The sequence below is a fragment of the Lipophrys pholis genome (assembly GCF_963383615.2).
Source record: "Lipophrys pholis genome assembly, chromosome: 4".
Classification (NCBI taxonomy): domain Eukaryota; kingdom Metazoa; phylum Chordata; class Actinopteri; order Blenniiformes; family Blenniidae; genus Lipophrys; species Lipophrys pholis.
In genome coordinates, this window is record NC_137637.1 from 33,169,512 (window position 1) to 33,181,940 (window position 12,429).

The window sequence follows — 12,429 nt, forward strand, 5'->3', positions numbered from 1 at the left end:
TATTTCTCGACTTTGAAATAGAAGCAGATAAAATTAGACTTTTCATTTCTAGCAAGTGAGTATATGTCATCTTGGATTACCGCCATGGCCCAAAAGATTTTATCAACTGTAGCTGGCTTGCGTTGGCTCCAGTACTTCCATCTGTCCTTTTAATATTTGATCCTGAGATACCTGTAAAAGTGCATTGGGGTCTTAATATACACGACATGCTATTAGTAAATGTTACACATGTGAGGCTGATATTTATTCCTATAATTGACTGTTTTGGCTGCAAAGAGTTCATATTCAGGAGGAAAAAGATGGAGATTAGATGTTTGCACGTTTTAGCTGATTTCTGAAAGGACCAACTTTTATGTTTTGGCTTACATATTTTTGACTGAGTATCTATCACAAGTTAAAGTCAAGAGATTAAGATTATAAAATATACTGCTTGCATTTGCTAAACCGATTGTGTATTTGAATAACCTTTCAATTTCAAGGATGAATTTTGTTTTCATCTTTGAAAATGGAAACAGGAAGTGGTGGTATTTAGATTTTTGATGGCATTATTGTAATCCTTTACAAAGTTCTTATCTCATGTCAACTGCTTTGTACATATTTATGACCCTTTTCATGAACATTTGATGTTTGGCTGCAATATGTCAAAGGAACTTGAATAATTCCATAACGATATGTATAAGCAGTGGTGTAGTTTTCCTGGAGAAGTGGGTATAATCTCGATTTTTTGCCTTCTTTGAAATCAGCCCAGAAATGCCACTTTTTAGAAACGGACATGAAAGACAACATTATTTAGTGAAAATCCATCCATAGCATTGCTCATCATCGCAGAACTTCGGTATAATTTGGCGGTCAGCAATGTTTGCTTTGTAATGAGCGGGTTGCTTTGCCTCTGATTGGCTCATCAGCCCTCCGTGAATGGAGCCAGGTACTAGCCAATCAGAGGCAGAGTAGGTTGGGCCATGGCTTCATCATCCCAGAAAACAAAAAATAGGTAATCTGACTCGTAGATACTGCTGTGTGTGTCAGGCTCACTAAAAAATAAGTTGGTATACGCCCTAGACTATACCACCGGATACAAGAACTTAAAACTATGATATCAATTGTGCTTTTATGTTTGGTGTTTTCCAAAAAACAGTGCTCTTTCTCTCGCCTCTCACTTACATCAACTGTGACTGGGCTTTGTTTATTGTTTAGTTTTTTCCCCCATCAGTCGAGTTTCAGAAGCAAAACAATTAGAATTTAAATTAAATATATTCAATTTGTCTGACGTGTCTCGTTGCAGACAGGTCCGTCTCTGCCAGGGTGAATTGTCTTGATCAGTTACACTTTGTCCTTGAACATGGTCTACCTTTTACTATCGCACTATTTTTCTGCCTACAGTACAATTTTCCCCATCCTGTCCACCCGGTTCCCTTTTAAAGATCGCCCTTTTGTTTTGTGCTTGAATGCGTCCCCACGGCCTTGGACCTATAACAGGAGCCGGCACATGTTAAATGTTCTGTGTGTCCCGAGCACACGGAAGCACTCTTTAAATTCTCCATTTAGCATGAACCGAGAGAAGGAGGTTACGTGGGAGGAGAGCTGGTGAAGAGCTGCAGGAGAAGAAGAAGAAAAAAAATCATTAAATTGATATATTAGGGGCCTAAATAGAAATGCCTCCTCCAAATGGGAATTGATGAAGTCTTTGCTTAGCGCGTGGATCTTGAGGACGATTTATTCCCCCCTTCGTTTCACGGTTCTCCTGGGCAGCATAACTTGGCACAGCAGGACACAGGGATGAGGGAAAAAAAATGAGAGGAAGAGGAGGAGATTGTGCGATAAAGGATTAAAGCTCTAAATACCAGGCAAGAGAGGAAACGCGAACAGAGAGGAGCTACAAAGGAGAGAGAGAAAAAAGATGCCTTGGAGAGAATCTTAACCTTTGCTGTTCATTTCCATGTTGAGAGCATTTCAAGTTTCTTTGTGCGGCTACAACTAGGGAAATAGTTGAAAAGAAGCAAACTCAGGATATTATGACGGATTTCCGATACAACATTTAAGTTGCTTTTAAAGAAGATGTTCACAAATTAGCTGTCAATTCACTCGGTTCGGATACAGTAAATCTTTCCAGCTGTCCTCTATAATGTTGAAATAAAAGGATTAATGTTTGACTTTTTCATGTTTGAAGACATTAAAGGACATTAAACATCCATGAACTGGATTGTTTTGACTGTCTGGAGAGGAAAGTCTTTTACGAAACAACTTGTCAAGCTAAAGCTGCCAGGGAGATCATGAAGTCATCCATCAGTCACTCCTTCTCCACCTCTCCATGCTGCTGAGAGTCCAATCCAAGACTGTCTGCCTCACTGATGGAAGGGTAACCTGTCCCGGCTGTACCCTGCTCAGTTCGATAAAGGGGGAACAATGTTAAGCGGATGGATAGAAAATTATTGTGGCTTTTTACTTTTGCCATTTCACTTTTGCGCTAACGTTTTGAAAAAAGTACAGAGACAAACAAATACAATATCCATGATGGGGCGTGTAGTACCGCATTATGTATTAACGGTGCAATAATGTTATACATTTTCAACTCTATGTAATAACGCTGCATTTTGTAATAATCTACTGCATTTTGTAATAAAATTCTTGAACTCATTATGTAATAAACTTTGCCACATTTTGTAATAGCTTGTTGCATATTGCAACAGTTATTATGAAATGCGGGTAATAATTTTAGTGCATTATGTAATAAATCATCAAAATTGATGCCTTAATGAGAAAAGCCACCCACACCATCAGAATAACATTGAGCTTTCCAGCTTAATTAGGATTTATTAAAAAAAACAACTAGTTGGATGTTTTATTGCTCAATCCTAAATCAAATGTAACTGTATTCATTATAATGGAGAATGGATTCACAAGCTAGAAATACAAGTTCCACTCATTTATTACTGACTCAAAGATTTTCGGTGCACTGAATTTTTCCAGACATAAAAGCATGCAACCTGCATTATTTTATGTAATTAAATATGATTAAAAGCATAAAAACAATAATTTATTACATTATTACATTTTGCGCCATTATTACAGAATGTGGCTCTACACACACACACATTTTTTTGATAACTTGCGAAATGTAACAAGTTATTACAAAATGCGGCAAAGTTTATTACAAAAAGCGGCGTTATTACATACTGAGTTGAAAATGTATTATATTATTACATAGTGCACCATTATTGCATAATGTGGTGCTCCATGGCGCGATGATGTAGGAAACTTAGTTTTATAACAATATATTATTCATACAAATATAAAATCATCTGTATCACAAAGCCACCTGGAAGATTTAAGATGTTTCATCTCATCAGAAATGCTTATTCATAATGAACTTACACAAAGACAAGGTTTTGTGGATTACTATGAATCAGCAGTGACAAACTGCAAATATTAGTTTTTAGTTTTTTTTAATTGACTCTGACCAGTAGTAAACTAAAATATTAACCGCTTGGATTAAGTGCTAGTGTGACCTCAGATGGGCAGGCAGGCAGGCAGGCAGGCAGGCAGGGCAGAGCTGTGTGCAGAGGGGTTGAGCTTTACTGTTTAACTTTTGTTTGCTGGGTGGGCTTTCTGCTCGAGGGCGTGTTGCTCTAACTCCTTCTCAATGACTGCACTGATGCTTGTGTTGTTTCCTTTCGCATAAATTTAGATTGTTTTATTTGAACCATTATCTTGAAACCTGTGATAAAACGCACATCTTGTTATAAGTCTGAGACATTGTGTGAAAGTAATAAATGATTCTAATTCTAACCAACGGAGCAGAAAGTAGGTCGGAGCTACTTCATCCTTATCAGGGCATTTTTCCATTTTATGTCAATTCAAGTGAAAAATACATCATCTTAGTCACATTTTCCAGGTTGTGTCTTAAATATAAATCATATTATCTGTGTCTGCAGGGTTCCAGAGTTTGTAGGCGAGAAGCGTTTTGGGAACTGGCTGAGAGACGCTCGCGACTGGGCCATTTCAAGGAACCGTTACTGGGGGACTCCGATCCCTCTCTGGGTCAGCGACGACTTCGAGGAGGTGAGGGGAAACGCACAAACATGCAGTTTGTTGCTACTAAAGCGTCTCTATTGTTTTTTGGTGTCATGATCTGGGACCTTTTGTTGTCTGATTGTTTCATTCTGAGTTCATTCCAGGCCAAGCATAAGAAGATGCGACTGAAAAGTTGAATTCTCTGGAACTTATTTTTTTTTAATCGATCATAAAACACTTTTTGTTGTTGTTGGGGCTGTTTTGTGTGTTTCCAAAAAAGAAATTGCTCTCCTGCTACAGCACAGAAATCCAGCTTCTCATAAATCCACCATGGAAAGAAAAAATAAAAGATGTCTCGCTGACCTCTTTTTGACACTCGCATAATTAAGCATATCTGGCCTTGCTGTGAGTGTGGAGGCTTGTGTAGGAGAGTCTTCTTGAGGTGGCCATGATGTCAAACCAGAAAGGAGTAGCGTGACTCCGTACTGCAGTCAGAGCTGGCCCCCCTCGGGCTCCATCATAGAGTGCGTCCATAAACTCAACACATGAATGATTCATTAATGTTAACCACAAATAAACATGAACCCCAACGTGTTTGGTTTCCCTCCTTCACGCCGATTAAGGGCGACTTCAAAGGTCTGTGAGACAAACAGCTGTTGGGGTGAAAGGAAAGAAGGCACAGAAAATAAAGGAGGTGGGGGGTAAATTATCCAGTGGATGAAACGAGGAAGTGAAAGCCATGAGCTGTGTGGAAAAATGAGAGTTGAAAAGAAGGGGAGGAATGAAAACTGAAAGTGCAAAAATGAGCCAAACCGTGCATGTCCATTTTGTTCTGGATGTTTGTTGCCAAACTGGGCCGCCTGTGTGAAGTAGACTGAACTGAACAGAGATGTCAGAATTGGGTTGTTTCAGCATTAGAAAAATGACGCTTTTGGTTCCTGGAGCTGAAAGAGGGACAGCCAGCGACCTGCTTGCTGTAAATAGCATTGTGACTGTTTCCAGAACGCTCGCACTCCCTGGTGCCTCCCTCACAATCCCCTCAGTGACGATTCAAATCTGAAGCTGTAAGCGCGCATCTGTCTGCGTCTGTGTTTCTTATTATTTGTGTTCCGTCGCGATCCGTCCTCGGCTTCCTGCGCACGTTTGATTTGCTGTGTCTTTCTTTTGTAAACGGCGGTGGCGTATCAGGCTGTATCTGGGCCACGTTACCTGGTGCTGTGGTGCAAAACTAGAGCAGAGCCTACAGGTTAAGTCTCCAAGGAGACCAGATGACACACTTTGCCATAGTTTGTAAGGTGAAAAAAGACGGCAAGGGTGGAAAAGTGAGCCATCTTTTGAACGCTGTCGCTAATGTTCAGCTAGATTCAGTTTGTTGTCACATAAACGTGAACCTCTCAACCCCGTTCTTTCAGATGTGTTTAAGGGTCCACTTTTCATCTTGAGTCTTGATGGATACTTGCTTATTTCTTTCTTGATCTGTGCCAAATATTTGATGCAGGAAATATGGAGTATTTTTCACATCATAAACCTTGAGTTTCTCCTCCTGTAACACAGTGAAATGTCAGATGAGTCATTCTGCACTCGAGGATGTTCACCATCTGCATCCAACAGAAAAACCACATCCAGTTTCACATTGTGTCGTCTCTGCACCAACAGCATCACCCCTCCTCATGAGTATGAGCTCTGAGTATCGGTTCAAGCTGGTGAGGGTGTGCAGTTAGCTACTGAAAATGCTGTTTTATTATTAAACGACATAAATATGTTGAATCAAGATCGCTTTCAAACGAAGTGTAAAGTGAAAAAAAGAGGGTATTAGAGAAATGTTATATGTGAACTTGACAACATAATCAATCTGAACTCTGATGTGCAAATTATAAATTCAATTGGTATTTTCCGTAGCTTTTAAAGCTTATTCATTCTAAATCTCTAAAGTAAATAATTGCGCGACTGTTTTAAACTGAGAGCTGAAGCAACATATGTGCAAATTTCACTTCATTTCAGAGACCTGCTACACACACACACACACACATGGATAAAGGTGAAAGTTGAAAAAGAGAAGCAAGAGATATGATTACAAATGGTTGCAAATGTTGTTGTTGTAGCTCTTAACAATTTGAACAGAAGCCAAATGCAAACTCGCCAAAAGTGCTCGCAGTGTTTACCAAAGTGAAAGTACAAATTCAGCTGCTTTATCCATTAAAAGTAAAATCGTTAATGTCCTCAAGTACAACTGCAAAAATCCCTGTTGGCTTTGCTGTTAAAGAATACCATTGAAAGGCATCTTTAACCTTTTTGTGAGACTCTCAATGGCTGTGACACCAGTGTGTGGGTATGCATGGCACCGTTTCTTAGTTGAGATGAGAAAGTCTTTTGTATGCATTCAATTAATAATAAAGGCATTCACCCTCATCATAAAAAGATATATTATGAGAAATGATTTTCACTTACATGTGTGGAGCCGGAGTTAGTGAGTGTTACTTTTCCCCTACCAATCATTTTCAGCGCCAAAGAAAATGCTGTTATGTGCTCCTACCTGCTCAAGGTGTTCTGTGTGTGTGTGTGTGTTCACCAGGTGGTGTGTGTGGGGTCCATGGCTGAACTGGAGGAGCTGAGCGGAGTCAAAGTAACTGATCTGCATCGGGAAAGGTGAGTCACCGATCAGCCGCCAAGGTTAGCATCCACCCAGCCGAACATGACGGCGGGATGCCCTACACTTCACAGGCTGTTGGTGTTACAGGAGTCGACATGTTGTGATACATTTTTGATATACTGTCTGGCCGTGTATGCGTGTCGGTGCACGGGTTTCACTTTGAATCCACACTGGTTTCATCTAATGTGACCTGCCTGCCTGAACCAGACGGCTGCTGCGGGACACAGATCATTTTACTCTTCCGCCTTTCATCACCTAATTGCCTTTAATCACTTCCATGGAGCTGGCCATCTTCAGTTGATGGAGGTTGCTTTCTCTAAGCTCCTGCGTTTGGATTTTACTGTTGGGTCTTGAGCATTTTGAATACGAAATACAACATCTATCGCAATTTTTTAAGAGTTTAACAGAGGATTATTGAATAGTTATACAGCAATTTGCGAGGTCTGTGTGACCCATGTTGGAAAACTCAATGTTTGTAGATTGTTGAGAAAATTTAGACGCTTTTTCTGCAAAACTAGATACTAATTACGTACCAGAAGCAGGGCTGAATTGGTGGAAGGCATTAAACTGTCCTGTAATCAGAATAGTTTGCTAAAAACCCGTTCTTCCGAACACTGTGTATTTCCATTGTGGATTAACAGCCGTTGTGGTTTTTGCAGTTCCATTGTGGCTTTTGCAGTTGTGTTGAACTTTCTGGGCCACCTAATAATTTAACTCTACATAAAAAGATTAATGATGATTCATCTCTGAAAATACATTCTTATATGGTTTATTTCCTTTAGGATATTTATGGTTTTTTTTCCCCCCAGAACCTGTAGTTTTGGTTGATTAACATGTTAAAATGTGTGATAAAGATTTGTTCTAGACACAAAAGTTGTATCTGTCACGTGCAGTTGGCAGACTGAACAGGAGAAATGATAAGTTCCAAAGTGGCAGCCACCAAAGATAATGGCTCTGCCTGCATAACATTGTGGATAAATCTTTTGCATAACAACCGGCAAAAATGACTCGTTAAACTACTCAAAACGCACTCAGCGGTTCACTTCTTTTGGGGAAAAGTTCTGCTGAACACTCCCCATTCATTTTGTCTCCAACGGGGCTCTTAAGAGTAGCAAAGCACTGCAGCAGAGTGCACTATTTCAGGCGGCAAAACTAAATCTCTCACCTTGCTGTGGGTATTTTGTTCTGTGGCTGTTTGAAGTTCCCTATAAAAGCATCTCCAATACAGAGATTTACAATATTTCTTTATTTGCCAATCCGCTCACCTGAACTCACTATAGTTACGAGCGTATTCATTTTTTTCCCTCACTTCACTGCAGCCACACTGATTTGCTTCCAAAACTGCTTCTGAGCGACTCAGTAAATGTAGTAAATTTTTCCATATCCTTGTGTCTGACACTTGTAACCCAAAGCAATAACCCGAGCTCAGTGGGTGTCAGCTCAACATGATACACTGTTCCCCTGTGAAAACTTATTTTCAGCAGTGAAAGATTATAAATTTTTGGACTGGAGCCCGAATACCTATAGAGCTGTGGTTCTCTGTGTAGCACAAATGCCTGAGAGGTCCCCCCCACGACACCAATAAAACCTCCTATAAAGAGTTTATTTTCTCACTTTTCTTAACATTTTGTGAACATTTTGTCTCTCTCTCGCTCCCGCCTCAGCATCGACAACGTGACAATCCCATCTCGGTGTGGTAAGGGGGTGCTGCGGAGGGTCACCGAAGTGTTTGACTGCTGGTTCGAGAGCGGCAGCATGCCCTACGCCCAGGTCCACTACCCTTTTGAAAACAGGAAGGAGTTCGAGGACACTTTCCCGGCAGATTTCATCGCTGAGGGCATCGACCAGACCAGAGGATGGTAAAGAGCGAAAGATTGAGTAGATTGATGGGAGAAGGGTGACAAAGGGAAAATGATGAGATAAGAGCATGAATAAGTAGAATGAAGACAATTTGAGGTGTTCTTGAAAGATGAATTGCAATTAAAAACTATGAAATATCATTTAAGATTGAAAATTGCATTCTTGCAGTCTTCCAGCACCACAGTTATTCTGGCCTTCTGTGTTATCTCTTTGTAGGTTCTACACCCTGTTGGTGCTCTCCACAGCACTGTTTGGCAAGCCGCCCTTCAAGAATGTCATTGTGAACGGACTGGTGCTCGCCAGGTCAGTTCATTGGCTGGAGAAACCACTTGCTTTTCCTCTTTCTGAAAACTAGAATTGTCAAAAAATTCCGAGGAAAAGATCACACACTTTCCAGCACTATCAGCCTCAAGTCTTTTCAGTCCTTGTGATGATGGGAACGGAGCACAATTGTGCAGTTTCAGGGCGCGTGGGACCATTTTCAGCTCTGCAATTGTACACATAGGAGTATTTCCACTGCAGGACCGTGTATGTGTTTTGAAATAAACTCCAGTGCTCTTGCTCAAAGTAATGATTGGACAGATTTGACAATAGAGGTGTATGGCTCAGAAAGCAGTTGTAATTCGTATAACCTTATTTTTCAATCAATTTCGTGCATTTATGCTGCTGGTTTCTATTGAATTCACCACCTTTGCTGTTAATCTAGTATATGTCTTTCCCCTTTACCATGGTTTTTATTAAGGTCTTCTTCCCCCGTACTCACCTGCTCACTCAGCTACTCTTAATCTTTCTGCCGCTTTTCTTAATCAGTGCTGTATGTGTGCCGTAACATTTGGCCCTCAGAGCGGCTCCACCGCAGAGCTGCTTGTCCTCAGCCGCGGGGTCTGAATGCAGCTCTGTGCTCACAGGCCTGCTGACCTGGAAGGGCTCCACTAATTTGAATACCAAGTGGACGTTTTCCAACATGCACCCTTGTGCGCACATGCGTGTGTGTGTGTGTGTGTGTGTGTGTGTGTCTGTGTGTGTTAATGCCTTTGCTTGTCTCATTCCTGCAGCGATGGACAGAAGATGAGCAAGCGCAAGAAGAACTACCCGGATCCGGGATTGATAGTGCAGAGCTATGGAGCCGATGCCCTCAGGTCAGCTCTGTGCCTGAATGGGAGTGTGTGTGTGTGTGTGTGTGTGAGTGTGTCTGAAGTGCTTGTGTGTTAAACTTGCCTTATGTTATTAGCTGAATCAGTACCGACAATTAAAAAGGCAGCATCCCAGTCGCATACACTCACACAAACATGCACGTGTCCTTTTTTATCTACAGTCTCTCCTTTGCCCCGAGCAGTGAGAGTGCTAAGGCCATATGGCCTAATGAATAAACCACTATGCAGTTGCACCATATGCTCACATATACACTGAAGAGTGAGCTACTGGGATAAAGAGAAAAAGGGGACAGTCTGTTTCTACTCAAGTTCCAGTGTTTTCTATTTTCTGGTTTTAAACTTTGATGTATATTGAATTTTATAAGTTAAATCAAGGAAATAACTAATACAAAGTGAAGTAAGTGACATCCAGAGTGTTGTTGTCCTTTAGTCATGTGATAGCTGACTAGCCAACAATAGTATATCTCCAAATCAACACAAAGTGAAATCAGACACAAAATAACTCGCATACAATCTCGCATCAGGCAGTTTATTCACCAGTTAACCTTTAACCTCTAACCAGTTAACCTCTAAGCACATCTTTAGATTGGGCAAGAAAACTGACGACAACTTATGTACAGAGGGAACATGCAAACGTCACACAAAAAGGGTCAAGTCTCTAATTCAGGGGCGTCAAATATAAGGCCCATGGTCGAAAACCAACCAGCAAGACGCTCCAATCTGATCCACCAAACCACATGGCAAATGATAAGAAATTCAAAGAAAACAGTTTAAAAAATAATTCCTTAAGAGTAATGGACACAACACAACACTGAGACTTGAGCTGAGCTATCGGTGATGCTGCCCTTTAATTGGCCTCAAAGTCATGCTGTTTGTAAAAACATGCAGAATCAAACAACCATAGGAGAAGCTTTTTGGACATTTCACTGTATTTTGCACCAGAAGGTATCAGTAAAATTGTCTATGTTGAGAATGTAATTATTTGCTTTTGTGAAAATGCATGTTCATTCCATAAGTATACAGTCCTTTATGATAAGTCAATAGCTAATCAATAATCTATTATTCTTGTATTAGAAATGCTGAGCCACACTCATTTGTGGCCAGCTCCATGATGGAAGTCGTCCATCTCGGCTTTATGTTATCAACCGTTGGTTATCATTATCTCCTCTCTACGTGTCTATAGGCTGTACCTCATCAACTCTCCTGTCGTGAGAGCAGAGAACCTGCGTTTCAAGGAGGAAGGCGTGCGAGACGTGTTGAAGGACGTCTTCTTGCCATGGTACAACGCCTATCGCTTCCTGGTGCAGAACGTGCAGAGGTTACAGAAGGTACATTTCCCAGGAACACAAGATGAAAGTCATTTATACAACCGATGAAGGCTTCCTCCTCATATTACTATAAGTACCCATAACACAATGTCATTATCATTAACAATTTCTACTAATGTTATTCCCTTACCAACGTGCGCTTATCACGGGCACAAGAGGAGTTGTTCATTGAATAGATATAAAGGATGCAGATTCTCCACTATCGTAAACGTATTACTAGTTAACATACAGCACTGCAAACTGTGATCCTGCACATTTGATGATTGGATTGCCTTTTATTTGTATGTGCTTTAAACATTTGGATAAATGATATTGAGTCGCAGGCTATGACACAACCTCACCGAGCAGCTTTTTCGTCGGCTGCTGCCGCCTGCACGAGTTAATCTAAAACAATAAATGAGAATGTCGCCATAGCGAGCTGCAGATTCACCTCAAAGGGCGGCTCTTGAGTTATTGTTTGTTCTCAGTCTTACACCTGCCAACCTGTGCAAGAGTAATAGCGGTGGTTTGGACCTGCAGATGTAGGGCTGTCAGCAGCCAAGTTTATATCCAAATGTTACTCCATTTCCAGAAAATTGACAATGAAGAATGTGAATGCGTGTGTATTTCCATTCATTATTCCTATTACGAGTTGGCTCATTGAGATTACCAGTTGTGACGCTAATGTGTCTGTCGAGAGCCTCATATCCAAAGCTCCAATGGTGTAAAGTTTGAAGTATCGAGCCGTCTCAACAGAAAGAGCGCCAGTCAAACAAAGTAGCAAGTAAAATTCATGGTGTGCCTGCAGAAATGCAAAATAGTGGGTCCTTTATGGTTTGGGTCAGCAAGTCATTGAAGCTTGAACTGGAGACTTGGTCAGGCCGCCCACAACTAACGAGAACCAGAGGCACTTTTATATATGTTTATTTTTTATAAAATCACTTATTAAAGACATGCAATAACAGTTCAAATATATTGTGCAGCTCTAGAAATGCCTCGATAAACCAATTTCAGGTCTATTCTCCACATATGGTATGAAATTCTTCACTCGATTATGAGAAGTCTTTAGGTCACCTCATAAAAAACTTAAAGAAATGCAATAATACTGTGAAATTCATAAATTTGAATTTTGATTATATTGATATGAATGCTTCTGGTTCACCTGGTTTCAGCATTTTATAGTAACTACAATGTAAGATGTTCACTTTGCAAACAATGCCTCCTTTCAAAGAACATTTTATGTGTGTGTGATTGTTTTGTATATACGTCTTAGGAGGAGGACATTCAATTCTTGTACGATGAAAGCACAGCGAAGCAGAGTGACAACATCATGGACAAGTGGATTCAGTCCTTCACACAGTCTCTCATCCAGTTCTTCAAGTCTGAGATGGAGGGTGAGTCAGAAACTCGTTTCTTTCCATCACTTTCCATCACTCGCTCACCGCTC

General features: G+C 40.7%; 1 protein-coding gene across 2 annotated transcripts in view; it reads left to right on the forward strand.

The window, feature by feature from the left end:
* iars1 (isoleucyl-tRNA synthetase 1) overlaps positions 1-12,429 on the forward strand; it is a 63,239-nt gene that overhangs the window by 27,725 nt on the left and 23,085 nt on the right. For both annotated transcript variants that reach the window (XM_080461578.1, XM_080461577.1), the window contains exons 14-20: positions 3,933-4,059; positions 6,584-6,657; positions 8,326-8,520; positions 8,738-8,824; positions 9,577-9,660; positions 10,859-11,003; positions 12,256-12,376. In XM_080461578.1, coding sequence (XP_080317704.1) covers positions 3,933-4,059; positions 6,584-6,657; positions 8,326-8,520; positions 8,738-8,824; positions 9,577-9,660; positions 10,859-11,003; positions 12,256-12,376 — 833 coding nt within the window. The remainder of the gene's footprint in view (positions 1-3,932; positions 4,060-6,583; positions 6,658-8,325; positions 8,521-8,737; positions 8,825-9,576; positions 9,661-10,858; positions 11,004-12,255; positions 12,377-12,429) is intronic.